Here is a 25844-nt window from a genome sequence, read left to right as displayed (position 1 = left end):
TTTGATCGTAAAAATGGTCATATTTCACCCCCAAAATATCAGCAATCAGCGAACTAAGGAAGTGGGGGCCCTTGGAGAGTTTCACCGCCGATTAGGCCCTTGGTTTAATTATTTAACGCCTGCCTGGATTGTGCAGGCTGTGAACACACCTGGCGAGGGTTCAAGAGCGAGTTATAAATAATAATAATGATTAGCTCCCCAATTAAGCCGGTGAGCGGAAAGCCTCAGCCCTGTCCTTCAGCCCCGCCTCGTCCTCAGCCGCCACGGGGGCCCCATCGTGCACAGGCCCTCACCCCCATGCTGAGTGCCAAGAAGAGCCTCATGTAGTTCCACTCTGCTCTCTGCAGAATAATCACAGCAAGATGTTTCAGGGCCCGTGAGGGAGTGAGGGCAGGGCCCGAGGGCTCCGGAAGCCTTTGTGAAGGCTGGGGGCTGCCCTAGGCCTAGGCCTGTGCCCCTTGCCCCGCATCCTTCCCTTGGCTCCTGGGGAAGGCAGGGCGGGAGGGGGTAGGGGCAGTTCACCAAAAGAGAATTCTGGAGATCTGTGGGGTGGGGTGCGTCCCAAGTTTGGTCCTTTCCCCTCTGAGCCTCAGTTTGTCCACCTGTAACAGAAAAGAATTCTCCAACAAGGGCCAGTCTGGGAGCCACGTTGGTCCCAAGAGCCCAAAGCTCATGACTTGGAAGATGTCTTTGTTGGAACAGAGTGCCCGGCCCGCGGGAGTTGAGCCTGTGGTGCTCCGGCAGCCGAGGTTGGACAGCAGCGTGTCCTCCGAGAGTCCCACTAGGTCTATGGCCTGGTGCTCACCCAAAATGCCTCACTGTATAGTAGGTGCTCAATAAATCACTGTGGAATGAGTCGTTCAGGACTGTTTCCCATTGGTCCATCTCCCTGTGAAGCCTACGGCAACCCCCCACCCAGGGCAGCAGAGGGGTTGTCGTGGGTCCAGAGTGTAAGTCACATCGGCACCACGCCGTACCGTACACTGGGAGCCCTGCACGCAGTAGGTCCTTAATGGGAGCTTGTCTTTGGCCCCAGACCCAGATCCAGGCCTGTCCCAGCCCTTGGGGGGGGGTCCTCGGGCCCCCAAAACCGCCTGAATGCCATTGTGGCCCTGGCCCAGGCATAGTGCACCACGCCAGCCAGGTGTGTCCTGCGCTGTAGGGAATCTGACCACCAGCCATTCAACCAGCCGTTCACTTTCGAAATAACCATATATGGAGCCCTACTGTGTGCTGGGTCAGGGCCTGCATCACTTCTCCTTTCTCCTCCTTTGCGGGCTCTGGGGACAAACGGTGAAAAGGATAAAGCAAGCAGTTTATAGACAGGACGCTGAGGCTCAGAGAGGGAAGTGCATGACCCAGAGTCACACAGCAGGTCCACAGCAGGCCGGCCTTGTATCCAGCCAAGTCTTCCCATTTAGGAGAGGTTCTCTCTGCTCTCTTGACTTTATCAAAGCCTTTTCTCACGCTCAAAGGTGCTGTTTATTGAATATTTTCCACACGCGGGGCTCGTGCTGGGATTTTTATTTACACAGATCATTTCGTTTGATTCTCACAACAGCCCTGTGAGATAGGTGTCATTGTTACCTCCAATTTACAGATGAGGAAACTAAAACCCTGAGAGGTTAAGTGACCTGATCAACGTCACACTGCTGGAAAATGTCCAGCACAGGGCCACAGCATCAAAAAGATTTAAAACAAAACAGGAAAATGAAAAAGTCACGTGAAAGGAGAGGAAATGAGAAGTTAATATACTGACTTGCCACCTGGACAGATAGAGTTCTTGTGATTATGTCTTCACATTAGCCCTGGGGTTCCTGGTAGCCAAGGCAGAAAGGGAAATGCAATGGGCTGTCCAAATCTCATTATTTGGTCTTTTTTTTTTTAGGAGAGACCATATTTCTTCAAGAGAAACAAACGACTTCCTAGCCCTAAATTCTCATGGGATAACTTGTTGTGATGGTTAGGAGCCTGACGAACTTACCAGGAGACAGCTTAAGCTCTCTGAGTCTCGGTTTCCCCCTCCTCTCACAGTAGTTGTAAGGATGCTACAAAACAACATGGTTCGGTACATCACCTGGTTTACAGTAAGGCTCATTGAATATGAGCCCCCGCTCTTATGGAGCACATCTTTATCTTTGGATTTGCAGGTAGAGCAGAAACATTTTTCAAAGGGGTATAATATTTCAACCCTTGCCAAGAGCTGAGATCCAGTCGCTTCAGCAGGATATCCTGGCTAGGAGGTCCTCAGGAAGGAAACTGAGGCTGGGAAAAGTTTGGGCGGTGAGCTGAGGGAGAGAACCAGATGTTCTGCCCCGTTGGGCTTGACTCCACTTCCCACAGGGTGGACCGGGGTCTGGGGTGAGCAGGGAGCCCTGCTGTGATAGCAGCCTGACACAATATTTACAGAACTCTGTGATCTGTCACGGTCATGCCTGGTCACATCTGAGTCACATCGTCCTGCAGTGTTTATGATTCCGCAGACGTGCAGCAGTGAACAGAGTTTGGCCTGTGAGCCTCTGTGTGCTGTCCCTGCTAAACCATCTCCTTCAGAAGAGACTCTTGGGTTTGGGGCTAAGGGGGCTGATCAGGTGAACAGAAGAGCTGCAGGATGCCATGTCATCCTTGGTCTTTGTTTTCCCATCCATGAAATGGGCTTGGTCCTTTAGTGACTGACAGTCAAGTGTCTTGCAGAGGTTGTTACAGAGAAAGAATGGCCCGATTATAACTCCATAAGAAACAGAACCATTCCACTAGACAAATGGGTAGTGACTATAAACAGACATTTTGAAAATAAGAAATACTAGTAGCCATCAAAGTAATAACCTGTATGGGAAAAGAATCTGAAAAAGAATGGATATGGATATGTATAACTGAATCACTTTGCTGTACACCTGAAACTAATATAAGAGTGTAAATCAACTATACTCCAATGTAAAATAAAAATGAAATTTTAAAAACTTAAACATAAGTAAGCATTAAATATTCCCATTCAGTGATTAGTTCAAGGTATGCAGATTAAAAGAAGGAAATTCCTTTAAAATAAGTTATTATTATTAACCCTCTTCCTCTGTCTGAGGACAGTACGATGCTAAGGAGAAAATGGGCAGAACCCCAGAGACACTGACAACAGGATACAGAGAAGATTCAGGGGCCTGTTCTTGATGCCCAGCCGTGGTTATGGGAGCAGCAAGGAAATGAGTACATGCTACCTAGTGGCTTCCTGAAGTTCCTGGTCCACAGCATCAAGGAGCTGGAAGGAACAGTTTTGCTGATGTGCAGCAGATCTCACTGTGCTGGGAGTGTTCACAGTGTTTCCTCCAACCACTACAAAGCCGTCCTGGAAGAGCAGCCAGCTGGCCATCAGAGTCACCCATCCCAGCATGAGGTTGTGCAGCAAAGAAAGTGAATAGACAGCTCACGTGCACATTTTATTCATGTTAAATGAAACCATAAAGACTGTGCCATCAATAAAGAAAATTAATAAAATAGCTCATGCTCTTCAGGGGTAGAAATTGATACAACTTTTTTGGAGGCTACATAGCAATATTATCAAAAGTCTTAAATCTTTTGCAGTATCTTTGACTCAGTGCATTAGTTGTCTATTTGCTGCTGTAACAAATGATCACAAACGTAGTGTTTATAACAGTACAAAGGCATTATCTTACCTTTGTGGAGAACAGAAGTCCTGGGCTAAAATTAAGATTCTGCAGGGCTGCATTTCTTTCTGGAGGCTCTAGGGAAGAATCTGTTTTCTTGCCTTTCCCAACGTCTAGAGGCTATGCACATTCCTTAGTTCATGGCTGCTTTCCTCCACTTTCAAAGACAGCACTGCCCAGTCAAGTCTCTTACATTGCATTACTCCAGCACTGGCTTTCCCATCTCTCTCTTCCAATTTGAAGAACCCTTGTGATTACACTGGGTCACTCAGATGATCTAAAATGTTCTCCCTGGGACCTCCCTGGTGGTCCAGTGGTAAAGAATCCGCCTCCCAATGCAGGGGACTCAGGTTGGATCTCCGGTCGGGGAACTAAGATCCCACATGCCGTGGGGCAACTAAGCCCATGCGCCACAACTACTGAGCTCATGCACCTAAACCAGAGAGCCCTAGCGCCGCAAACTACAGAGCCCACGCACTCTGGAACCCTCGCGCCACAACTAGAGAAGAGAAAACCCGCACGCCACAACTAGAGAGAAGCCCGTGGGCAGCAACGAAGACCCGACGGAGCCAAAACTAATAAATAAAATAAATATCTAAAAAAATGTTCTCTGTATTTTAAGGTCATCTGATAGGTAACCTTAGTTCCATCTGCTACCTTAATTCCACTTTGCCATAGCCACAAGTTCCAGGGATTATAATATGAACCTCTTTGGGAGGTTATTATCTGCCTACCACATCCAGATATCCTGTTTCTAGGTATTTATTATCAAGAAAATAACTATGGGGAATTCCCTGGCAGGCCAGTGGTTAGAACTTGGTGCTTTCACTGCCGGTACCCGGGTTCGATCCCTGGTTGGGGAACTAAGATCCCACAAGCTGTGTGGCATGGCTGAAAAAAAAAAAAAGAAAAGAAAAGAAAGAAAAGAAACTGACTATGGATGTATATTAATAGGGAATAATGTATCACTAGGCTTTCATTAAAAACAGTGGTGGACAAGGCTAATGACACAGTGTGCAAGTTATTAAAAAGTTAGTACAACATAGTTTGACTTTTAGAACATATATAACTATCTCTCTCCATCTAGAATATAGATAAAAGCTAGAGAGATATACTCTAAATTTCTTTTTAGCTCACTCCTTTTTCTTGTCTTATTGCTTCTTCTAGGTCTTCAATTCAATATTGAATAAATAGGATGATTATCATCAATCTCTTTCATTAAACCAACGTATATATATAATACCTACTGTGTCTCAGAAATCTCTGGGAGTGGGATATATGTGTTTTTAGTTTCTTAATTTTATTTATGTTTTCTAAAATCTCCTAAGCATATTACTTCTGTAATAAGGGAAGTTAACTTTTTTTTCTTCTTTTAAGCATGCAAGTTTTTGAGACTGGGGCAAATATGCAGTTTTACTCGTGGTCAGACCTAGGATCCAACCTCCAACAGAGGCACCAATTAAGGATCAACTACTTCCTCATGGACTCCTCTTTGGAGAGCAGGGGGCCTCTCTGTTCCCTTCCCTTCCTCCCCATCCCCGCTGCCTAGAGCAGGGCCTGGCTCAATAACCACTCTTTGAACAGAGAAGTTCCAAGGGATCCTATGCTCCCTTCATTCCTTGCTCTGGGTTAGCATCGCAGGATTTATCTAAATCACCGTGGAAGTTATTTATCGTTTAGCTGTATCCCTTTCGGGTAATGAGTTCCATCCTTCCCAGGTTAACTGGAGTTTCCTTGGGTGCGTTTCCAGGCTGCGTCAGTCCTGGAGCTCTTGCTCAAGGGCTGAGCTTTGGAATAGCAGTCTAGGCTTCTTGCGCCACTCTGCCAGCCCCGTACCACCCCGGCCACCAGCCCCAGGACTGGCAAGGGTAGTAACAACCTGACAACAACAGCATTGATAATGCCAAGTTCACAAGGATCCTTTCGAATTGGCCCTTTTATTATACAGATGATGGATCAGACTCAGAGAGGACCAGCAAGTGACCCCCTCAAGGCCACACAGCTAGTAAATGGCGGTGAACAGATTCAAATTCATGTTTCCCCCACCCCCCGCCCCCAGCTCTAGAGTCTGAGTTTGCCATCACTGTCCTCCACTGCTTCTTGGAATAAATGTTTTAAAAATGGTAACTGTTAACACCAATTGAGTGCTCGCCGGGTATCAGGTGCCCCCATATATCAACCTACATAATCCTCCTAAGAGCCCATTTTACAGTTGAGGCAACTGAGAGGCGAGTAGATTGCTAAGGTCCACAGCTAGGAAGTGCAGGGTCTGCATTTGAACCCAGATGATGTCCAGGCCCTTTCCGGCTCTGCAAGCTGATGCTCACAGTGCTCTGTGTTCTAGGCCACGGGCCCAGGATTTCACCTGTGATGGAATCCCCTTAGTGCCCAGGAGGTAGGCACTTCATTAGGCCCCTTCTACAAGGGAGGAGCTGGGGCTCAGAAAGGGAAGGTGACAGGTTTGAGGTCACACAGCAGTGTATGGCAGACTGGGCCTGGCACGTGGTCTTTGACACCAATGCTGTTCTGAACGCCGGGCTGTGTTTTTCCTGGGATGAGTGCCCCCACCCTTGGCTTGCTGGGTGCTCCAGCAGGGGGAAGGCCCTTCTAGACAGTTCCTAGAGCCCAGTCACTGCCCCACCCTGCTCAGTCCCTTAGAAAGTCATTCAGCCACTTATATTGTGGGCGGTGCTGGGAACCCCCTGGTGCCACCTCTTTTGCCAGTCTTTCTCACTGGACGCACGGTGGGGCAACTTTCCGAAGAAGAAGAATCTCATCATCTCATCACCTCCAAATCCTCAAGCTACCCACGCATGTGCCTCTCTGGATTGCTGTGGCCAATGCCACCTGGGCGGACACTCAGCCTCATCTTGGGGGTGATTCCTTTCTGGGAAGAACTCTCACTCGCGCAGAACCTGGGCTGCTGGTCTGCAGGTTTTCAGGGGGTATGTGCAGGGTGGGTTTTCTGTGCGTGAGTGGGGAAAGGAGATCCTGAAGGCCTTCTCCCTGTGGGCTTATCTTTGTTGCTATAACATTATGGCTCTACAATGGTGGCAGGGACTACAGAGGGCCAGGCCTCCAAGCAGCCTTCCTGGGGAAAGAACTGTAGCATCTGGGGGGCTTACAGTCTCAGCTTCACCACCGGGGGCATCTTTTCTGTGCTTTCCTCGCAAAACAAAAACAAGAGCAGAGACTCAGGCTGTCCTCTCTCTTTCCCTGTCACCCATCTGTCAGTCTGGCTGTCTATCTACCCTCTGTGTGTAAACTAGGAATTCTGGGGGGAAACTCTTTCCTCCCGGTTTGGTTTTCCTTGGGGAGGGCCTGGAGCATCCTGGAGGTGGGCTCCGAGATGTATGTGTTGGTGAGGGGGATGCATACACCCCCAGAAGCTTGAGGATGTGCTGCTTTCTCGGGGAGAGTACCCGGGGCCAGGCGGAGCGAACAAGGCGGACCCAGGACTCTCCTCCGTCAGATCAGGGACGGCGTTGGGGTGCATGGGGGTGAGAACGGAGTTGGGAGTTCCCGATCTCCCCTGGCAACTGTCTCAGAGTCGCTGCCCCCTCCTCTGCGGAGGAATTTGTAAATGGAAGCGGGGCTGCTAATCCCTCCCCTATCACCTCCCCAGACACTTGTCGGGGGATTAAAAAAAGAAAAAAAAAAAAGACACACACACCCAAACACTGAACTTTCCCATTCCTCAAAACGTGGGTGGGGAGGGTGAAAGGAGGACACCCCTTGTTCTCCCCCTCCCCGCCGCCAGCCTCCAGCCAGCCTCAGTCGGGACCCCCTCCCTCCCCGCAGCCGGAGCGATGGGGGCGGGCGAGGCGCGGAGGAGGGGGAGGAGGAGAGGCAGGGGGCGAGGTCTGCTTCAAGAAGGGGCGTGTGGCCGGAGGAGCTCCCGTTTGAGCAACTTGGGAGCGAGCGAGGCGGCAGAGCAGGGGAGGGAAGAAAGTTGGTTTCCCCCGACGTCAGCGCCGGGCGGGCCGCGGAGCCAGGAGGCGGCCGGGAGCGGGGCCGAGCGCGGGGCGGCCGGGGCGCGCTCGCTCCGACCCGCGCCTGCCACCCGCGCCTCGGACCCGCGCCCGCCACCGCCGCCGGCGACCCCGGGGCGGCCCGCGGGCATGGACAGCGCGGCCGGCGCCGCCTTCGCCCCGGACAAGCCGGCGCTGGGCCCGGGGCCGCCGCCGCCGCCGCCCGCGCTGGGGCCCGGCGACTGCGCCCAGGCGCGCAAGAACTTCACGGTCAGCCACCTCCTGGACCTGGAGGAGGTGGCGGCGGCCGGGCGGCTGGCGGCGCGCCCCGCGGCCAGGGCGGAGGCGCGCGAGGGCGCGGCGCGCGAGCCGTCCGGGGGCAGCAGCGGCAGCGAGGCGGCGCCGCAGGACGGTGAGTGCGCGGGGCCGGCCCGGGGGTCCGGGCGGGGCTGCCGAGGGCCGTGGGAACTGAAATACGGGGCTGCGGGGGCCGCAGGGGTGCGAGGCCGGGGGGCCGAGCGCGGGGCGGCGGGGGCGCGCTCGCTCCGACCCGCGCCTGCCACCCGCGCCTCGGACCCGCGCCCGCCACCGCCGCCGGCGACCCCGGGGCGGCCCGCGGGCATGGACAGCGCGGCCGGCGCCGCCTTCGCCCCGGACAAGCCGGCGCTGGGCCCGGGGCCGCCGCCGCCGCCGCCCGCGCTGGGGCCCGGCGACTGCGCCCAGGCGCGCAAGAACTTCACGGTCAGCCACCTCCTGGACCTGGAGGAGGTGGCGGCGGCCGGGCGGCTGGCGGCGCGCCCCGCGGCCAGGGCGGAGGCGCGCGAGGGCGCGGCGCGCGAGCCGTCCGGGGGCAGCAGCGGCAGCGAGGCGGCGCCGCAGGACGGTGAGTGCGCGGGGCCGGCCCGGGGGTCCGGGCGGGGCTGCCGAGGGCCGTGGGAACTGAAATACGGGGCTGCGGGGGCCGCAGGGGTGCGAGGCCGGAGGTTCGTGGGTCCGAAGGGGCGAGCACGGGGCGGGCGACGGATGCGGGGCGCTGGCTCCGCCGCACCCCGGCCCGGGAAGGAGGCGCCGCGTTAGGACCTCCGGGGGCGCGGGCGCCGGGCACTGCAGCCGACGGATGGCTTGGCCCGCCGCCGCCGCAGCCCTCGTTGAGGCTGTATGTCGCGATGGCGTGGGCTGCGGAACGGGAGCTCTCGGCTGGCGGAGGGCACTGCCTTTTGGCCGGAGCCACCTCCAGTCGGTGGAAGCACGGGTTGCTGTGTGCCTTGTGCCCTACCCCGGAGGCAGCCCTGGAGGCCCCACTCCCAAAGAGCCTGAGACGCGGGTGCCATTCCTGCTGGGGGAACTGAGGCTTCCGAGGGGCAAAGTGACCTGGTCGCACAGCTGAGTTTCAAACTCTGCCCCCTTCTCCAGCTCCAGGATACCAATCCAGCGGCTACTAGGCTTTTGTAAGATGGATTTCCCGGCTGGGGTACCGATGCCTGCCCCCCCGCATCCACCTCCAGTTTGCCCCACTAGCAGCCCCCTAGGGGGAATGGCCCAGCCCTGAAGAGCTAGCTAGGCCTCTCTTCCCCTGCCGAGGTTAAAGGTCATCAGGAAAGGGCTTTAAAAACAAACAACCCACCCAAGTGGCTTTTTTCAAAAAGTCACAGAGGATTGCTGGGCCCTGAGCCCTTGGTAGGAAGGGAGGTGTGGCTAGGGCAGAAGATGAAGATAAAGCAAAGATCCCGGCCCTGGAGAGTTTCCTGGAGGGAGGGGGAGGACTGGAGACCCCATAGCTCACCCAAGCCCTGAAAAGGAGGTGGGGTCGTCTGAGACCACTGCCCACTTGCTCCCCTAGCTCTGCGGAGCAGGCTGCCCTGCTGGAGGCTCGGCCCCTAAGAGTCACCCACCTGATTCCAGCAGCCTTCCCACCTGTCCCCAGGGACCCCCCCCACCACCAGCACTTCCCGCACCAGCCCCTGGGTCTCAGGGGAGCTCTGGATGGCTGCGTGCCCCGCTTTTCAGATGGGAGGAGGTGCAGGGAAAACGGAGGTGACGGCAGCCTCATCGGAAACCTTGTCCGGGAGCCTGTGAGGTCGTGAGGGACACCTGACACACACCAGACTTTCATAGTGCACCTCAGAGAGCGCCCAGCTGGTGCCATCTTTCCCAGCGGCATCCGCCTCCCGCCAGCCACAGCGGCTGGCATCTGTTCACCCGCCCAGGTGATCAGGAAGTGGGTAGACCCACTCCTGGGAGTTGGGATTTCCCTAGTGGAAAAGTGGAAGGAAGCTGTCTGGTTTGGGCCAAGGGTAAAGTGGGGTGCCCTCTGGTAAGGGGGCGGGGCCGGCCAGCCTGAGTCGTGTGAGCACCTCGGGTCTCTGCTGGCTCTGAGCTGGCCTCCCCGCAGGGCAGAGGAGAGGTCTTCGGTTTTGCCCTGATGAATGGGGGCCCTGAGGGTTGGGGAGAGGAGGAGGGGCAAATTGGAAAAAGGAAAGAAAGGAGAAGACAGGAGTACAGGAGGGATGGGGAGAGAAGGAAGGAGGCAGGGCGTTTTGTACTCCAGTGCCGGCCGGGGTGGGTGCCCGCTCCCGTCCTAGCCCCTGGCCGTGGGGACGGACGGGGGAAGGTCTTGCTTCTCCTGGACACAGCACAGAAGGGCTCTGAATGGCGGGTTCTCTTGGGGAGTCCCAGAACAGCTGGGGTCACAAGTACCTGGACAGGGCCTCTGGCAGCCCCCAGACAGCTGGGTGGGCAGCAGGCCTCTGCAGCAGCCCCCCTGGGGTCAGGCCACCCTCACTGAGAGCCCAGGAGCCCTTTCTCTGAGGAGGGGCTTCTGCACACGGGGACTTCCCAGGTACCGGGGCAGAGGACACCCTGGATGTGGCGTCAGGTGGGACGGGGTTGGGGGCCCCTGATGCCCTCAGTTGGTCTGCTTCCAGAGGTGGGGATCGCCTTTCTCATCTGTGGGGGACAAGGGGCCGCAGGCAGAGTTGGGGCCAGGCTCAAGGGACCCCCCACCCCCACCCCCAAGCTCCGTCCTCCTGGCCCTCAGCCCTTGGGACGATTTGCTCCAGTCCTCTGCAAATGGAAAGCAACGTGGACAATATGGAGAGTTCCTGAAGCTCTAAACTCCAGCTTAAAGGAGTCTCTTGTTTGGGATTATATCTTTCCTACTCATTTTTGGTGTTAAAACACTCTTTCTTCTATGAAATAGGGATAATAACTGGAGATTGTTTTATTTTAATGTCCTTACTTGGCAAAATTAAAAGGAGGTAACCCTATACTCATTCCTCAGACTGAAAACAAATCAATCACTAGGCCATGAAATCCAAATGTTTTATGTCGAGTCAAGCAGCTCCCCAAGGCCAGCTGGGCTCATTCCAGGGGTGCCCGCTGCCAGGCGGTGGGGGGCAGGGGTGGGGGCACTCTGAGGCAGCCCCCGTGCCTGGGAGAATCCCTTGGCTTGCTCGCTGGGTCTGGGCCTGCAGACAGAAAGTGGATGGAGGAGAGGCCTGTGTCCCACTCTCCTTCCTTCCTTCCTTCCTCCCTTCCTCCCTCAAGCAGGTCCCCCCACCACTGCCTCTGGACTCCCAAGTCCTGAAGTCTCCAAAGCTGGGGGAGAGGGGATCTTTCGTCCCCTCATCCTGGTGAGCCCAGCCTGTATCACTGGACCCCTTTACAAAGCAGGCAACCAAACCTCGGGATGCTGGGACTCTGGACCCCAGGCTGGCAGGCTTGGGTCCTGGGCTGTGGCTTCATCCTCCAGTCCTGGACCCACAGGGAACCCTGGCCCCTCGGTGAAGATTTGGACATACTCAGAAGTGGGTTTTCCTGTAGCTTCTGGAGCTGTTTCCAGGTCCAAAGAAAGCGACCGACACCAAACAGAGATGGGGTGCGCCTTATTAGAAAAACGAAGGTTAACGGGGAAACTGATGAGTTGGGAAATTGATATATTTTCAACCTGCCAGGTTAGTAGTCTCAAAGTTTTTTGAATATATTTTTCCATCTTTTGTTTTCACCAAGTCATCAGTAGATGTAGCCTATTCTTGCCAATGATTCCCCAGGACCAGGCTCCCCCTGGAACTGACCGGGAAGGCTGTGGCTTCGCTGGTGACTCAGAGCAAATCGGGGTCTCGGGTTCCTCCCAAATCAAACTCTGAGGTCTGGGCTGGGGCACTGAGCTATGCCAAGCACGTTAGGAAAATAAACTCTCGTTTGCTGCCTTTGCACTGACTTACAACAAAAGAAACCACATTAATAACTGAGATTTTCTTTAAAGCATTCCCTCCTGTGGGCAGGGCAGAAACAGGGATGTGGACACACTGAAAATAAACGAAACCCCTGGAGCCAGGCAGGGGTGAGGCCCCCAGCCCGGGGAGGCTGCCTGGCCCGGGTGGGGCTGGGACGTGTTACAGAAAATGCCAGGACCAAGTGGGTCCACTTCCCGGAGATTCAGGACAGTGGGGCGCTTGGAGCCTGAGGGCACAGGCTGAGCCGGGGTGGGCTGGGACCCCGGCCAGGGGGTTTGAGCTCCCCTCGCGGAGCTGGTCCCTGAGCCACACCTGTTGATGGGTGACAGGAAGCCAAGGATGAGCCTGGTTTGGGTGGGGACCTCTACCTCCCCCTTGCCAGTGGTGGAAGGCAGGGCTGAGTGTCTGAGCGGGGGGCCTGAAGGGACCACGGAGTTTGAGAGACGGGCCGAATGGCCTTCAATTTTTGGATTTTCCTTGTGGTCAAATACCCCTAACATGTGATTGACCATTTTAACCATTTTGAAAGTGTACAGCTCAGTGGCGTTAAGTACATTCACATCATCGTATGACTATCCCCACCATCCATCTCCAAAATTGTTTCATCTTCCCCAACTGAAACTTTGCCCCCATTAAACACTAACTCCCTGTTTTCCCTCCCCCAGCCCTTGGTAATCACCATTCTGTTGTCTGTCTCTATGGATTTGACTCCTCTAGGGGCCTCATATATGTGGAATCGTACAGTACTTATCCTTCTGTGTCTGGCTTATTTCACTTAGCATAATGTTCTCAACATTCGTCCATGTCATAGAAGGTGTTAGAATTTCCTTCCTTTTTAGGGTTGAGTAATATTCCACTGTGTTGAATAATATTCCACATTTTGTTTACCCGTTCATCTGTCGGTGGACACTTGGGTTGCTTCTGCCACTTGGTTGTTGTGGATAATGCTGCTAGGGGCATGGGTGTGCAAATATCTCTTCAAGTCCCTGCTTTCAGTTCTTTGGGGCATATACACAGGAGTGGAATTGCTGGGTCGCGTGGTAATTCTACGTTGAATTTTTTGAGAACTGCCATACTGTTTTCCGTATCTGGCTTTAAAAAAAAATTATTATTTATTTATTTGGCTGCGTCAGGTCTTAGCTGCTGCACACGAGAGCTTTGTTGCGGCATGCTGGGTCTTTCGTTGCAGCGTGCAGGCTTCTCTCTAGCTGTGGTACGCGGGCTCCAGAGCGCGCGGCTCAGTAGTTGCGGTGCACGGGCTTAGTTGCCCCGCGTCATGTAGGATCTTAGTTCCCCGACCAGGGATTGAACCCACGTCCCCTGCATTGGAAGGCAGATTCTTAAACACTGGACCACCAGGGAAGTCCCCCATATCTGACTTTTTAACCGGCCTCCCTCTAACTGGCTCTGAAAGGTGGCAGCCGCAGCCTCTGGGGCCTTGGAGGAAGGAGACGGAGGGGGCCGGCCTGTGAAACAGGAGCAGGGCTGGTGAGGGATAAAGACAAAAGGGTTTCTTCAGAACCAGGCCTTTTAAAGATAAGCCTGCTTTCCTTCCCTCCTCCCTTCTCCCCTCCCCTCCTTTCCCTCCATCCATTTCCTTGGGGGAGGGGTGGCGAGGGGGGACAGAGCCATCTGCTGTGAATGAGCCTTGGATGGGGGGGTCAGGACACCCAGCATCGGGTCCTGGCTTTTGCTGCCATCTCCGTGTGTGACCTCGGGCCTGTCACATCCCTTCTCCGGGCCTCAGTTCCCCACCTGAACAATGGGAGGTGGCACACAGATGTCTGTGGGGCTGCTCCTGTCTCTCATCATGATGTGATTCGGGCTGAGAAGTTGCCCCGTGATGGGCCCGTCTCCCCAGGAAGGTGGAGTCTCTGAGGACTGGGTCCTGCCCGGGCCTGGACCCCCAGACAGGTGAGGGCATCCCACAGCACATGCCCAGGAGCAGAGAGACAGGAGTGGTGAGAGCTGAGGAACCAGGCCTAGAAGCTGAGAGCCCAGGGGGTTCAGCCTGAGAACGGCTGGGTTTACCAGGGTCGCTGGTGGGAGTGGGCGCGATGGTCTACATCTCTGGCTTTTTGTCAAAGGGAGCACTCTTGCTGTTTCGTTCATTGTCTGTGGTTGCAGGCTGGTCTTGCTCCTCTACAGATCATCTGGGTGGTGCTTGGGGGCCTGGCACAGGGGCCTCAGACCAGCTGGCACCCCCATGAGGGCCCTTCCCTGTGAGCAGGAGCTCAACAGGGCAGGAGCTGTCACTGTTCCCTTCCAGAAGACTCCAGAAAAGTGACTTTGGAGCAGAAGTGATAATGCCTGCTGGCACGCCACCCTTGAGGCCTAGAAAGTACCCTGAGGCTCAGTGTTGCCATCTGTGAAATGGGAATGCTGGACAGCAATGTCCCTTACAGGGTGGACCCTCAGTGGCTGTGGGAGACCATGCCTGGCGCATAGTAGGTGCTAAATAAAGGGCCTCCATTTCAGCTCATGGAGATGCTCAGAGCAGCCCTGTGAGTCAGGCAGGGCTAGTGATTGCCAAATCCTATTTTGGGGAGGCCCAGAGAGGCAAATCAACCTGCCTAAGGTCTCCCACCTGGGAACGGAGGGGTGGGATTTGTTTTGGGATTGCAAGTCCAAGCTACTCTCTCCTGCAGAGCTCAGCATTTGGGCTGGAGAAATGGGAGAGGGGCAGCCCCATCTAGTTGCTGGGGAGACGCAGGCTAAGGTTTGTTTGGGGATCTAACGGGGGCAGGGAGGCCTCGAGAGCTGGCCCAGAGTGGGGCTATTGGGATGGGCTCAGTGCCGTGTTAGGCTTCTAAGTGGATAGAGACAGGAAGGAAGGGTCTTCAGTGGCTTGTCCTGGGCGGGGATGCGAGGTCCACGAGGACGAGGCAAAACTTGGGGGGCCTTCCGGGTTTGCCAGACCCAAAGGGCAGTGGCTAACCCCAGGTGGAAGAGAACCCCGGGAGTGATTGCAGGGGGAGCCAGTGCGGCCCTGAGCACAGCCTCCAGGCGGGGCATCAGTGTTGGATCCCGACCAGGGTGCTGCCCTGGGGTTAGAGGCCATGGAGTGGAAGGGGTGAGCCCTTGATGGGACGTGGTGAGAGTGACCCGCTGCTTCCTCCTTGCTGGCCGGGGCCCCGTGCCTCTTACGCCTCACCGTCTTCCCACCAGCCGTGGAAGTGGGTCCTTTGATTATCCCCATCTTATGGGGAGGGAAAGTGAGGCTCAGAGAAGCTGGGCAGTTGCCAAGTTCCCACGAATGAATACGGGCTTCCAGCCCAGGCCTGTCCCGAGGCCCCTGCCCTCTACCGCTGGCGGAAGCCATCCCCGGAGCCCCCAGAATGCTGGGTGGTCTGGCCAGGGATGCCCACTCCCAGGCTGGTGTGGGCTGCATTCAGAGGGCCGTGAGGCAGCCAAGGGAGGGGCCCCTTCCTCATCCTCAGCGGCCTGGCCTGGGTCACAGGTGTATGCGAGACGGGTCAGTCCTGGCAGCGCGGGGACTGTCTGGCTTGGGAGGTTTGGGAAGGAGTGAGAGCAGGTGGAGGTCTTCTACCCGCTCCTGCCTAGAAACGTCCAGAAGGGCCTCCTGGACACGGGAGAGCTGTGGAGGGTCCCTGACTCTGAGGAACAGCCATAGGACAGACCCCCTTTCCCAGTCCACCCCTAGCTTCCATATTCATTCATTCATTCATTTATTCACTTATTCATTCAACAATCATTTTCTGAGCACCAACTATGTGTCAGGACTTGACCTCTGACCACCTGCCCAGACTTTCAGATTTCAAGCCCCAGTGAAAATTTCCAGGCACTTCGAAGAACTGGCATAGAGTGGGCAGTTTTAAAAGTTGCCAAGAAAAGCCATTTACTCACGACAACTACCATCTTGTTGCCCCTATCCGTTTATCCAAGAAAGAACCTTTCAGCATCTTTTGTTTTCTTTCATCTTTTTTTAAAAATACATTTGTTTATTTAATTTATGTATTATTTTTGGCTGCGTTGGATCTTTGTTGCCGTGCGCGGGCTTTCTCTAGTTGCAGCAAGCGGGGCCTCTCTTGTTGCGGAGCACCGGGGTCTAGGCGCGCAGGCTTCAGTAGTTGTGGCACGCGTGCTCTGTGGTTGTGGCGCACGGGCTTAGTTGCTGCGAGGCATGTGGGATCTTCCCGGACCAGGGCTCGAACCCGTGTCCCCTGCATCGGCACGCGGTCTCTTAACCAGTGCACCACCAGGGAAGCCCAAAAGAACCTTTCAGCATCTTAATCTCGGAGTAAAGAATGATCCTCAAAACGGACTTAATTTGGCTTAACAAAAAAACTCGCGAATTGCCCCGATTTTTCTCATTTTGCGGTAGGTCGGTCAAAACTGTCATGGGCTGGCATTTGGGAACCACATGGTGGACTGGCTTTCCCAGGCTCACAGACACGGAGACATGCACAACCCCCCCATCCCCGCCCCCTCCCCCCAATACACACGATCCCCGCCCCACCATACACAAAGCTGCTCACACACACCTACCCTCACACCCCGGCCCGAGGGCTCCAGCCTGGCCCAGATGATCAGGTCCAGGCTCTTAATGGCCAGCGTGGCCTCAGGCCGCTGGTGGATAGATGAGCGGCCTGATCGCGCCGGGATGGGCCAAGGGTTAAGTGCCTCTTGCGAGGTGGTGAGTAGGAAAGCGCCGTGGGAGCTTCCTGTTTAGACAGAGTTGGGGAAAGTTATCTCGGCAAGCGCCCATGCTGAGCCGACACAGGGAGACAGGGTGCCGGGGGGCCCCCACCCCAGGGGCCGGAGGCATGTGGCAGGGCACTCCCTGCCCGGAGGGCGCTGAGCGGCTGCCAGGAAGGGGCCGTGCCTCCCTGGGGTTCGGGGGGCGTCTCCAGATGTCCTGGGAATGAAGGTCACCACCTCAATGACCCTGATGCTCGCCCTGCCCCCTGCCAGTCAGGCCCCCTCGCCCTGTGTCCCTTCCACATCTGGGAAGCTGCTTGCTCCCAGCCCGGCTCCAAGGGGCCACCGTGATGACAGGATGCTGTCCACATGGGGCCCTTTACGGCTAATGATATCTTTTATTGCGTCCTAAAAATGAAGCAGGCTCTGGAAGACATTACTTTTGGTCCTTCTTTGTGATCCCTTCTGCTTTCCTGTGTGTGGGAGGGGCAGCCGGGACCTTCTGGTTTGGGGGGCAGTGGAGACCTTAGAAGGACGCTGGGGTGACGGGTTAGAGAGAAGCCAAGAAGCTGGGACCCGGTGGCCCGAGAGGTGGATGGGGGCTGCTGGGGGGACTGTGGTCTTTGGAGAAGGTCCTGGGGTGGGGGGCAGTGAGATCAGGAGGCCCAGGGGCTGCAAGACCCGGAAGCTTCTACAGAGGCCTTTCCTCCCAGAGCTGAGCGAGCACCTCTGTGCTTAAGAACTGACAAGGGAAGATGTGTCACCTCCTGTGACGTCGCTGCCCGGGAGGCCCTAGGGCCCTGGACAAGGAGTTAGGACACTGGGGCTTACCCAGCCCTGCAACTCGGGACACGCCCTGACCCTGGTCTGTGCCGCAGTGTCCCCATCTGAGGGGGTCGGACCATCTGTTTGTCAGCAAACAGTGGTCCCAGGAATCACTGCATTCGAATCACCCTGGGAGCTGGTTAAATGCATGTTCCCAGGACCCAGCCCATGGACTGACACCCTCTGGAGCCCGGGCCTGGACCTCTGCATTTAGCAGGGCCCCGAGTGATTTTTATGTGCGTGGAAAGGTGAGCATTGCTGTGCTCTCAGAGGCTCCTTCCAGGGCTAACGCTGCCCCTCTGTCATCTTCCTTAGTTTGCCTGGGTGGAAAATGGTCCTCTTGTGGGAGGATGGAGAGGCCAGGTGGAGCTGCCAGGGAAGCCGGGCATCATTTGGAAGCACCTGGAAGGGTCCAGTATGTGGGGGGGAGGGTGCTGCTCCCCAGAGCAGCGTCCCCAGAGACCTGACTACGCTGGAAGCCGCACGGCCGGGTCTAGGAGAGTACCGTCACTGTTGGCCATCTGCCAGCACTCATTGGGCACCTACCGGGTACCCGCCCAAGGCCACCCAAAGAGCTGGCATTGCCGCGGGGCAAGATCTGTCTCTTTCTCTCTCAAGCATCCTGACTCCCTCTAGCTGCCAGGGTGACAGGGTGAGGTGGGGTGGCCAGAAGCCTCACTGCTGAGCTGGGGGGTCTCTGTCACTCATCACTGGAAAAGCCCCCTCCCATTGTCCTGCCCACCAGCTGCTCTTTCCTCCTCTCCACTCACCCTGCCTCTCACAACCCTGCAGGCTCCCCTAGCAGTGGTCCCCTGGGGGAGGACATCCACAGCCCCAGGAGGGCGGCCACCTTGCCCCAGGTTGGGTCCACAGTCCCCCATCCCGCCTCCCTGCCTGTCCTCCCCCACCAGTGGCCTCCCACTCCTGGCCGCCCGTGTTGCCCCGGGCGCAGCCGTTTACACACCAGAGATGGCATTATTAAAAATGACATTTAACCAGAGCTGGAATTACCACGCGGATGGCTGCAAACCTCGGAATCAAAGCCAGAGCCGCCAGGCGCGCCTGGCAGGGGCCTCGCGGCCTCCTTTCGCCGCCAGAGCTCTGCGCCGGCCTCCCATATAAAGTCCCCGCAGAATGCCGAGGTCTTGAAAGCCCGTGCACCTCCTTTCATTAGACTAACAAATAACACGTAACAGAAAACATCTGTGAACAGCAGCCCCTAATGCTCTCAAGATGGTGCCGCGGGCAGCCGGTCCAGCCAGCGGGCAGCCGGGCCGCCCGGGGCTCAGGTTCTGGCTGCCCCCACCCGAGACGGTGAGGACCTTCGGGAGAGCCTGGCACCCCTCCGCTTCTCTCCTGCACCTCCCCCTGGCACCCTGTGGACCTGGGGGCCTCCTTCTGCACCTCTCCATCTTCCTCCAGCTCAGTCTTCAGCCCTCTCTTCTTGCAGATGAGAACCAGTAAAATCCAATGGTCTGTCTGCATGGGGACAGTGCCCTGGACAGGGCATCACAGACCTCCACTCAAGGCGGGGTGGGGGGGGGCCTTGACCACTCGTGTGACCTTGGCAAGTGTCTTCTTTTTTCTGAGCACCTCGTTTGTCATATGAGGAGAAGAATCGTGCCTCCTTGCAGGGTGGTTTTAAGAATTTAGGGGAGGGACTTCCCTGGTGGCGCAGTGGTTAGGAGTCCCCCCTGCCAATGCAGGGGACACGGGTTTGATCCGTGGTCTGGGAGGATCCCACATGCCGCGGAGCAACTAGGCCCGTGCGCCGCAGGTACTGAGCCTGCGCTCTAGAGCCGTGAGCCACAACTACTGAGCCCGTGAGCCACAACTACTGAAGCCCGCGCATCTAGAGCCCACGCCCCGCAACAAGAGAAGCCACCGCAGTGAGAAGCCGGTGCACCAGCAACAAAGAGTAGCCCTGAAAAAAAAAAAAAGAAAAAAAAAAAAAAAGAGTAGCCCTGGCTCGCCGCAACTAGAGAAAGCCAGCGCGCAGCAACGAAGACCCAACGCAGCCAAAAAATAAATTAAAAACAAAAAAAAAAACCCCAAACAAACAAACCAAAAGAATTTAGGGGAGTGTTGGAAGCTGAGTAGCTAATCACATAAGAAGCTCAGAAAAGGTGACCTGCTGTTATGATTACAGTTGGGAGACAGGCTCAGAGCAGTTACGTGACCCGCCCACGAGGCTTGGAGCCTCGGAGTTTACACCCTTTTCACGACCCCGTGAAACACGGAGTGAGGAGCCGGTTGTTGTGCTGAGTGAGGCGGACGTTCAGAAATGCACCTGCCGCGGCCCCTGCCCTCAGGGAATGTCCAGTCGGTAGCTGATGGCAGAGGATGAACTCACCTTTGAGAGAGAGCAGGTTGGCCCTGCCCTCACTGAGGCCAGGCGCCCCCCCAGCACTCCCGCCACTAACCCCGTGGGCTAGGAAGCCACAGGGGCCTCCAGATGTGACATCCTCCCCGTGTGGCAAGAGACCGGATGCCTCCCCAGGATCTAAAGCACCATCCCCACAGCTCAAACCGGGAGGAGGAAGGACTGCATCCCGGACTAGGGAGGAAAATCCAGGAAAACATCCCAGAAGTGGGAGAAAAGACAAATTGGCCCTTTGTTCCCTGTTTCCCTCATGAAGAAGATAGAGAAAACAGGCCTTTTTCCCTTCCCCCAAGAGACTATATGTGAAACACCATGCCTCCCTGTCCCCCTCCAAGAGATGCCTTGCTACTTGGTTCCATTCATTCATTCACCCATTCATTCATTCATTCATTCGGTGCACATGCGTGCTGTTTGAGGCATCAGTGGACGGGCGAGACGTGGCCCCTAACCAGGGAGCAGAGCACGGAGGCAGCTCCCTGACGCCCGGCTCTTCACCTCTGTCTGGCTCCGAGCTCAGTGCTTCACAAGCAGCCTCACGCTGAGTCCTCTCAGCAGCCTTTTGAGGCAGGTGCAGTACTAGCCCCATCTTACGGATGAGGAAACTGAGGCTCAGAAAGGCAAAGTGACTTGCCCAAGGTCACCTAGGAAATACGCTATGATCCCCAGAGCCCAGGTACAGCTCTGGCCGCCCCATGCTGGGCTCCCAGATGGCCAAGCAGCCACAGTGTCCTCTTGCTGGAAGCATCCTAGGCCCTGCCAAGGAGGGACTGTGCCACCCATCTCCTTGGTTCTCACCCCAAACCTCCACAGTGCCTGAGCAAGGTGCCACCTTTTCAGGGACACCACTGTGCAGAGCCTGACCCATAGCTGACCCAGGCCAGACGGCTGTGGGCTGTGCTGTGACTGGGGGGCTGGGGCTGGGGAGGGACCCCAGCCTTTGGGAATCTCGTATTTCCGAGAGACATCGTGTTCTTATTGGAAGGCCAGCCTCTCCTGCAGAGCTGGCTGCCCTGCCACCTCACCCCGAGGCGAGGAGAGTATCAGGGCTCGAAGTGGGAAATTGCTGGAGACAAGAAGTAAAAACGAACTACTCTGGTTTCACTGGGAAGGAAAAAAGAAAAGGCAAAGATCTAAAGCAGCTGAGAGGGGGATCGTTATTTGAAGAAAATTATTGCTGTTGCAGCGGATTCAATTGGGGGCAGATCAGAGCTCCAAGGGGGGAAAATGGGGAAGGCTTCCCTCCATCCTTCTTTCCACAAATATTTGTTGAGCATCTACTCCGTACCAGACCGAGGGCTGGATCCTGGGATCCCATCAGGAAATAAGGGCGTGTTGTCTCCCTGCTATGAAGGAGGTAAGAACAGATAATGGGGCCCCCTACCTGGTCTGGAGGTTCAGGGGAGGCTTCCTGGAGGAAGTGGATTTTCAGAAGGGACCTAAAGGGATGAGTGAAGTTAGCCAGAAGAAGAGGTTGGGAAGGGTGCTCCAGGTGGAGGGAACAGCAGAGGCAGAGGCTCAGAGGTGAGAAGGAGATTGGCTGTTCCAGGAGCAGAGGGGGTGGGAGGGAGCCCGGTGGAGAGGGCCAACAAGCAAGGCCTACTTCAAGATGTGCAAATTTTGTGTTAGGAGGGGTGGGAACGCTTTCTGTGCACCTGTGGGTGTTTGGAGTGTCCAGAGCACCCAGGCCCTCCCCGGTAGCGCTCTTGCTGAGTGGGTGTTCTGTGTCCTGTGGGAAGTGAATGGCTGACTTGGGAACAGCTCTTGTGTCCTGGCTGCTCAGAGCCTCCTGGGGTGCCCCATCTCCAGAGGAGCAGATCACAAGCCCTAACTGTCTGCTCCGGCCCAGCTGCTGTGAGATCTGACATCCCAAGTCAGAGAGGGGTGGGTCCAGGAGCCGTGCAGAACCCGGGGCAGGGGGGCCCCCATGCCCAACATGGGGCTCGCCGATCCATCTGTGGGATGGCTCTACCCAGGACATGGACCCAACACTAGGGCTGTGAGCCATAGGTGCACAGCGACTCTGAGATGGCAGTTTCCTTACCAGACCCATTAGCAAGATGGAGAAGGTTGCCCCGGCTGTCTGGCTGCAAATCCTGCCTCCCAGGGGGAGTGGAGGGAGTTTGGGGTGCTTGTGGCTGAGTCGGGGGCTGGGTGACCGGGGTGTGCTGAGTGGCGCTGGAGTGTGTTCATCTTCATCACTGCCATCACCCCCGAGATCCCAACAGGACCATTTATTGTGCACCTACTACGTGCTCAACCCTCTGTGTAAATCATCTCATTCATTCCTCCCAGATACTCTAGGAGGTAGGCAGTCTTATGGCCCCATTTTCCAGATGAGGAAGCTGAGGCCCAGAAAGGTGGGCTATGTATGGAGGACACGGGGGCTCCAGGCCTTAGGTCCTTGTGTTTGGCGTGTTCCCCACCCCTGCCGGCCCGGAGACCCTGGCTGTGCTCACTCTGACCTCGCCCAGCCTCTCCGGGTTTGTTTAGAAAGGGATGGGTGAGAGAGGTGATAACGCGGGGCACAGGGTTGCTGGACAGAAACCAGAGCTGCTCCTCGACCCAGGCAGGCAGGCCAGGATCCTGGGACAGGGACGGCCCCCATTGTTCCCATGCAGCTCGATGGTGACACAGGCATAGAAGTGGAGAGCTGGTTCCAGAGTCCCAGTGGGTCCCCGCCTTCTCAGGGGCAGGATGTGCCGCCGGTGGGGACCCAGCTTAGCTGTGGGATTCCAGCTCCATCCTCGCCCCCACTTCCTGGATGATCTCGAGAAAGTGTCCTGTTTCTCTGAGCCTCAAATTCCTCATCTGCAAAATGGGCACATCGCTAGTCCCTGAGGCCTGGGTTGTTCAGAGGAGTTGATAAAGTCAAGCAGGTAGGGGCTCAGCTCTAGGCCCACCTGGCCTCAGGTAGGTGCACAGTAAACACCAATTTGTTTTCTCTTTCACTCTCCCTGACACTCGGGAGGAGGAGGCAGATGCACAGTTTAGGATTGTCAAGCCCCTTTCACAGATGGAAAAACCAAGGAGGGAAAAGTTTCCCATGGTCCCACAGGAAGAGGAGCTGAGATTAGGAACAGAGTTCTTGGCCCCAGAAGCTGACTCCAGTGGCCTTTGCTGGTTCCTAACTATGCTTTCCAAAAAGGAGACAAGTTATCCAACACACACACAGGACCGAGACCCCTCTGCCCCTGCCCAACCCTGCCTGGTGACCTAGGGCGCCCTCTGCGGAAGGATGGTGAGTTTGCTGCAGCCCCGGCCTGGCTGGAACTGACCCCTCCTCCCGTATGGCATGAGCATCTTGCTTTATTTTGCACGGCATAAATTATAACCATGTATAATTTCATGACAAATACCGTCTATAAAACACAACACAACTATTTTTATAATGTGGCGTTTGAGGTTAAAAATTCAAATTAGAGGGCTTCCCTGGTGGCGCAGTGGTTGAGAGTCCGCCTGCCGATGCAGGGGACAGAGGCCGCAGCAGTGAGAGGCCCGCGTACGGCAAAAAAAAAAAAAAAAAAATTCAAATTAGAGATTAATTGCAACTTCTAGAAGGTCTGTGGATAAGATGGCTTGGGGAGGAAGGCTGAGATATTCAGATATGCTCCCTCAGGCAGATGGGTTCTCACCACATGTCTAGAACATGCACACACATACACACACGCACGCACGCACCCTTGCACTCAGCTGATCTCTGGCTTTGAGCAAAGCTGGTTTAGACACGGTGTTTGCGCTCATAGGAAAGCTGATCTCGATGCTGGCTCCTTTCTCGGCCTAGGACTCTGATGTCCAAGCGTCCATCAGAAGCAGGTTACATGATAATCAAACAGCCCTGGGGTTTGTGGAGACGGAGAGCAGGGGGAAATTCACAGAACTTGGGGCGCCAAGAAAAGAAGCGAATGTATCGGGTTAACCTCCATTGGGTGCCAGCTCTCAGATTCTCCCTAAACCCTCCCCTTCCTCCACCCCGTAAAACCAGAACCAGATGGAAATCTAAGTGAATAGTGGGTCTGCGGACAGGGCAGACAGCGTGGGATGGAGCCCTGATCAGAGAGGAGGGAGACAAGCTGGGTGAGCCCCATTCCAAGGAGGCCAGGGGCAGGGTGTGTCGCCTTTGGCACCCACGGGCCAGATCTCAGCCTGCACAGAAGAACGTCGGGGCTCTGGAGAGCTCCGAGGCAGCTTCTTGGGCTCTGTGGGGATGGTGGCAAGTGTTCGCTGCTTTCTTCAAACCAGAACAACAGCAGAGGTTGGGAGAGTGGGGCTGCCCTCTGCACTGCAGATTTGCCTCTCCCCACCTTCCCATGGGTCCTGGCAGAAGGGCAGCAGCTCCAGGGAGTCAGTGGCCAAGGGTGGGAGTCCAGTGGCCCCCTACTGCTACCAAGGGCCCCAGGGAGAGGGGTGCCAGAGTGAGGCCAGCGAGTCCGACCGACCCCAGCTGGCTCCCTGGGGCCAGGGGCTTCCCCCTTCCGAGCCTCAGTTTCTTCATCTGTAAAGTGGGGATAATGGCGAGTGAATTGTGAGGGCGCAGATAGGCAGCAGTACTTTCACATCGTCGTGGCACAGGGCCAGCCGCTGCTGTTATCATTACTGCCCTTGCTATTATTAGCAACTCACGGGCGGGTCCCTGCGAGAGGGCAGGACGAGGACCCAGGCACACCCCTGGCAGCTGCTGGTCCCCAGGGTCCCTCATCTCCCCAGCATGAGGATGGGAGCTGTCCCAGCCCAAACTAGCTCCGTATTAAGGCAACAGCTCTCCTGCTGCCTCCAGCCCCAGCCCCACCCTGGGGCGGGCAGTGTGAGTGGGGCTTGTTTATTCCCGTTGTCTGTTGGCATATTCAGGGTGAGATGGAGGGGAGGGGTGCAGACAGTGTCTCCACCCCTCTCTCAGCAGCAGCTGTGTCCATCCAGTCCTCGGGTGTCTTCAGCGCTACCCAGCCTTGGGCACCTGGTCGGGGAACTAAGATCCTGCATGCCACGTGGTGGGACCAAAAAAACAAAAAATAATCCATCTTACGGGTGAGAAACAGAGGCTCCTCCACTCAACGTGTATTTCCTGAGCTCATACGATGTGGGGGCACTGGGCAGACATCCACCCATCACCCCTCAGGAGCTTCCAAGTGACAGGAGACAGGCAATTAACTGATCATTGCAGTACTGGTAAATTCCAAGTTGAGAAGCACAGGGCCTGTGGGGCTCAGAGACAGGAGTCACCATCCCAAGGCTGCACAGCCGTCAGCCCCTGGCAGGGGTGGGATCAGACCCCAGAGCCCTTCCGTCCTAACTGTCCCCACGGCACAATGCTGTGGCTAATGGGAGCCCCTCTGAACAGGCTGCAAAGACCTTCATCCCAAATCGTTTGGGAGCGGGACCCACGACCAGCCCAAGTGGCAGGGGCGAGGCTGCGAGCAGAGCAGAGATTATACACATCCCTCTGGTGCTGTATTCACCGCAAACTTGGGGGTAGGGATTCCCCGAATGGGGGGCACAGTACTCTAGTTCTGCCAGGGTCCGGGTATACGTGGGGCTTGGGCAGTGTTCTAGTCGGGCTTGTTACCTACGACGGATAGAAAACCGGCCCCAAGTGGCTTAAGCAGAACTAAGATAATGTGTGCAAAACCGAAACATCCAGGGTGGGACTTCACTCGATCCGGGGCTTAAACAATCGAGCAGCCCTAGTCTCTCTACCGGAATCTTGCCGTACCACGTCGGGTCCCTGCCCACCGCTGAACCAATCACAGCGGCCGCAGAGAAGCTCCGTGCTGATTGGCCAGAAGTGGACTGTGTGTTGGTGGGGGCGGGGCGCGGTGTGCAGGGAGGTTGCCTCCAAAGCGCTGCTTCTGGACACAACAGAGCTCCCATTTATAAGGAAGAGTTCCCTAATCAGGGCTAGTCCTGCCTTATGTGCTTCACATGTATTATCCACTGAAAGTCTCGCTGCCCCCCCATTAAGTAGCAGTGTCCCTCTCCCATCCCGTCAGTCACTCCATGGCTAATACACTTTATCCACAGCCAAGAGCGTGGTGGACTTTCGGTGTCCAGTTGACATGCCATCATGTGCGGTCAACATGTCATTACCCTTCTCGTATTTTGGAGGCAATAAGAA

The 25844-nt window shown here is 56.0% G+C and overlaps 1 protein-coding gene across 1 annotated transcript; it reads left to right on the top strand.

Annotated features, from left to right (window-relative positions):
* The first annotated feature begins 8251 nt into the window (after window positions 1-8251).
* On the top strand, window positions 8252-8707 carry LOC114484904 (paired mesoderm homeobox protein 2-like). The gene has a single exon (XM_055082518.1). The coding sequence runs from the start codon at window positions 8252-8254 to the stop codon at window positions 8705-8707; it is 456 nt and encodes a 151-aa protein (XP_054938493.1).
* The last annotated feature ends 17137 nt before the right edge of the window (window positions 8708-25844 follow it).

This window comes from Physeter macrocephalus, unplaced genomic scaffold, assembly GCF_002837175.3.
Source record: "Physeter macrocephalus isolate SW-GA unplaced genomic scaffold, ASM283717v5 random_153, whole genome shotgun sequence".
NCBI lineage: Eukaryota > Metazoa > Chordata > Mammalia > Artiodactyla > Physeteridae > Physeter > Physeter macrocephalus.
This window is presented reverse-complemented; position numbering and strand designations above follow the sequence as displayed.

Coding starts and splice junctions, on each gene's coding strand:
- LOC114484904 (XM_055082518.1), top strand. CDS start 8,252: ATGGACAGCGCGGCCGGCGCCGCCTTCGCCCCGGACAAGCCGGCGCTG.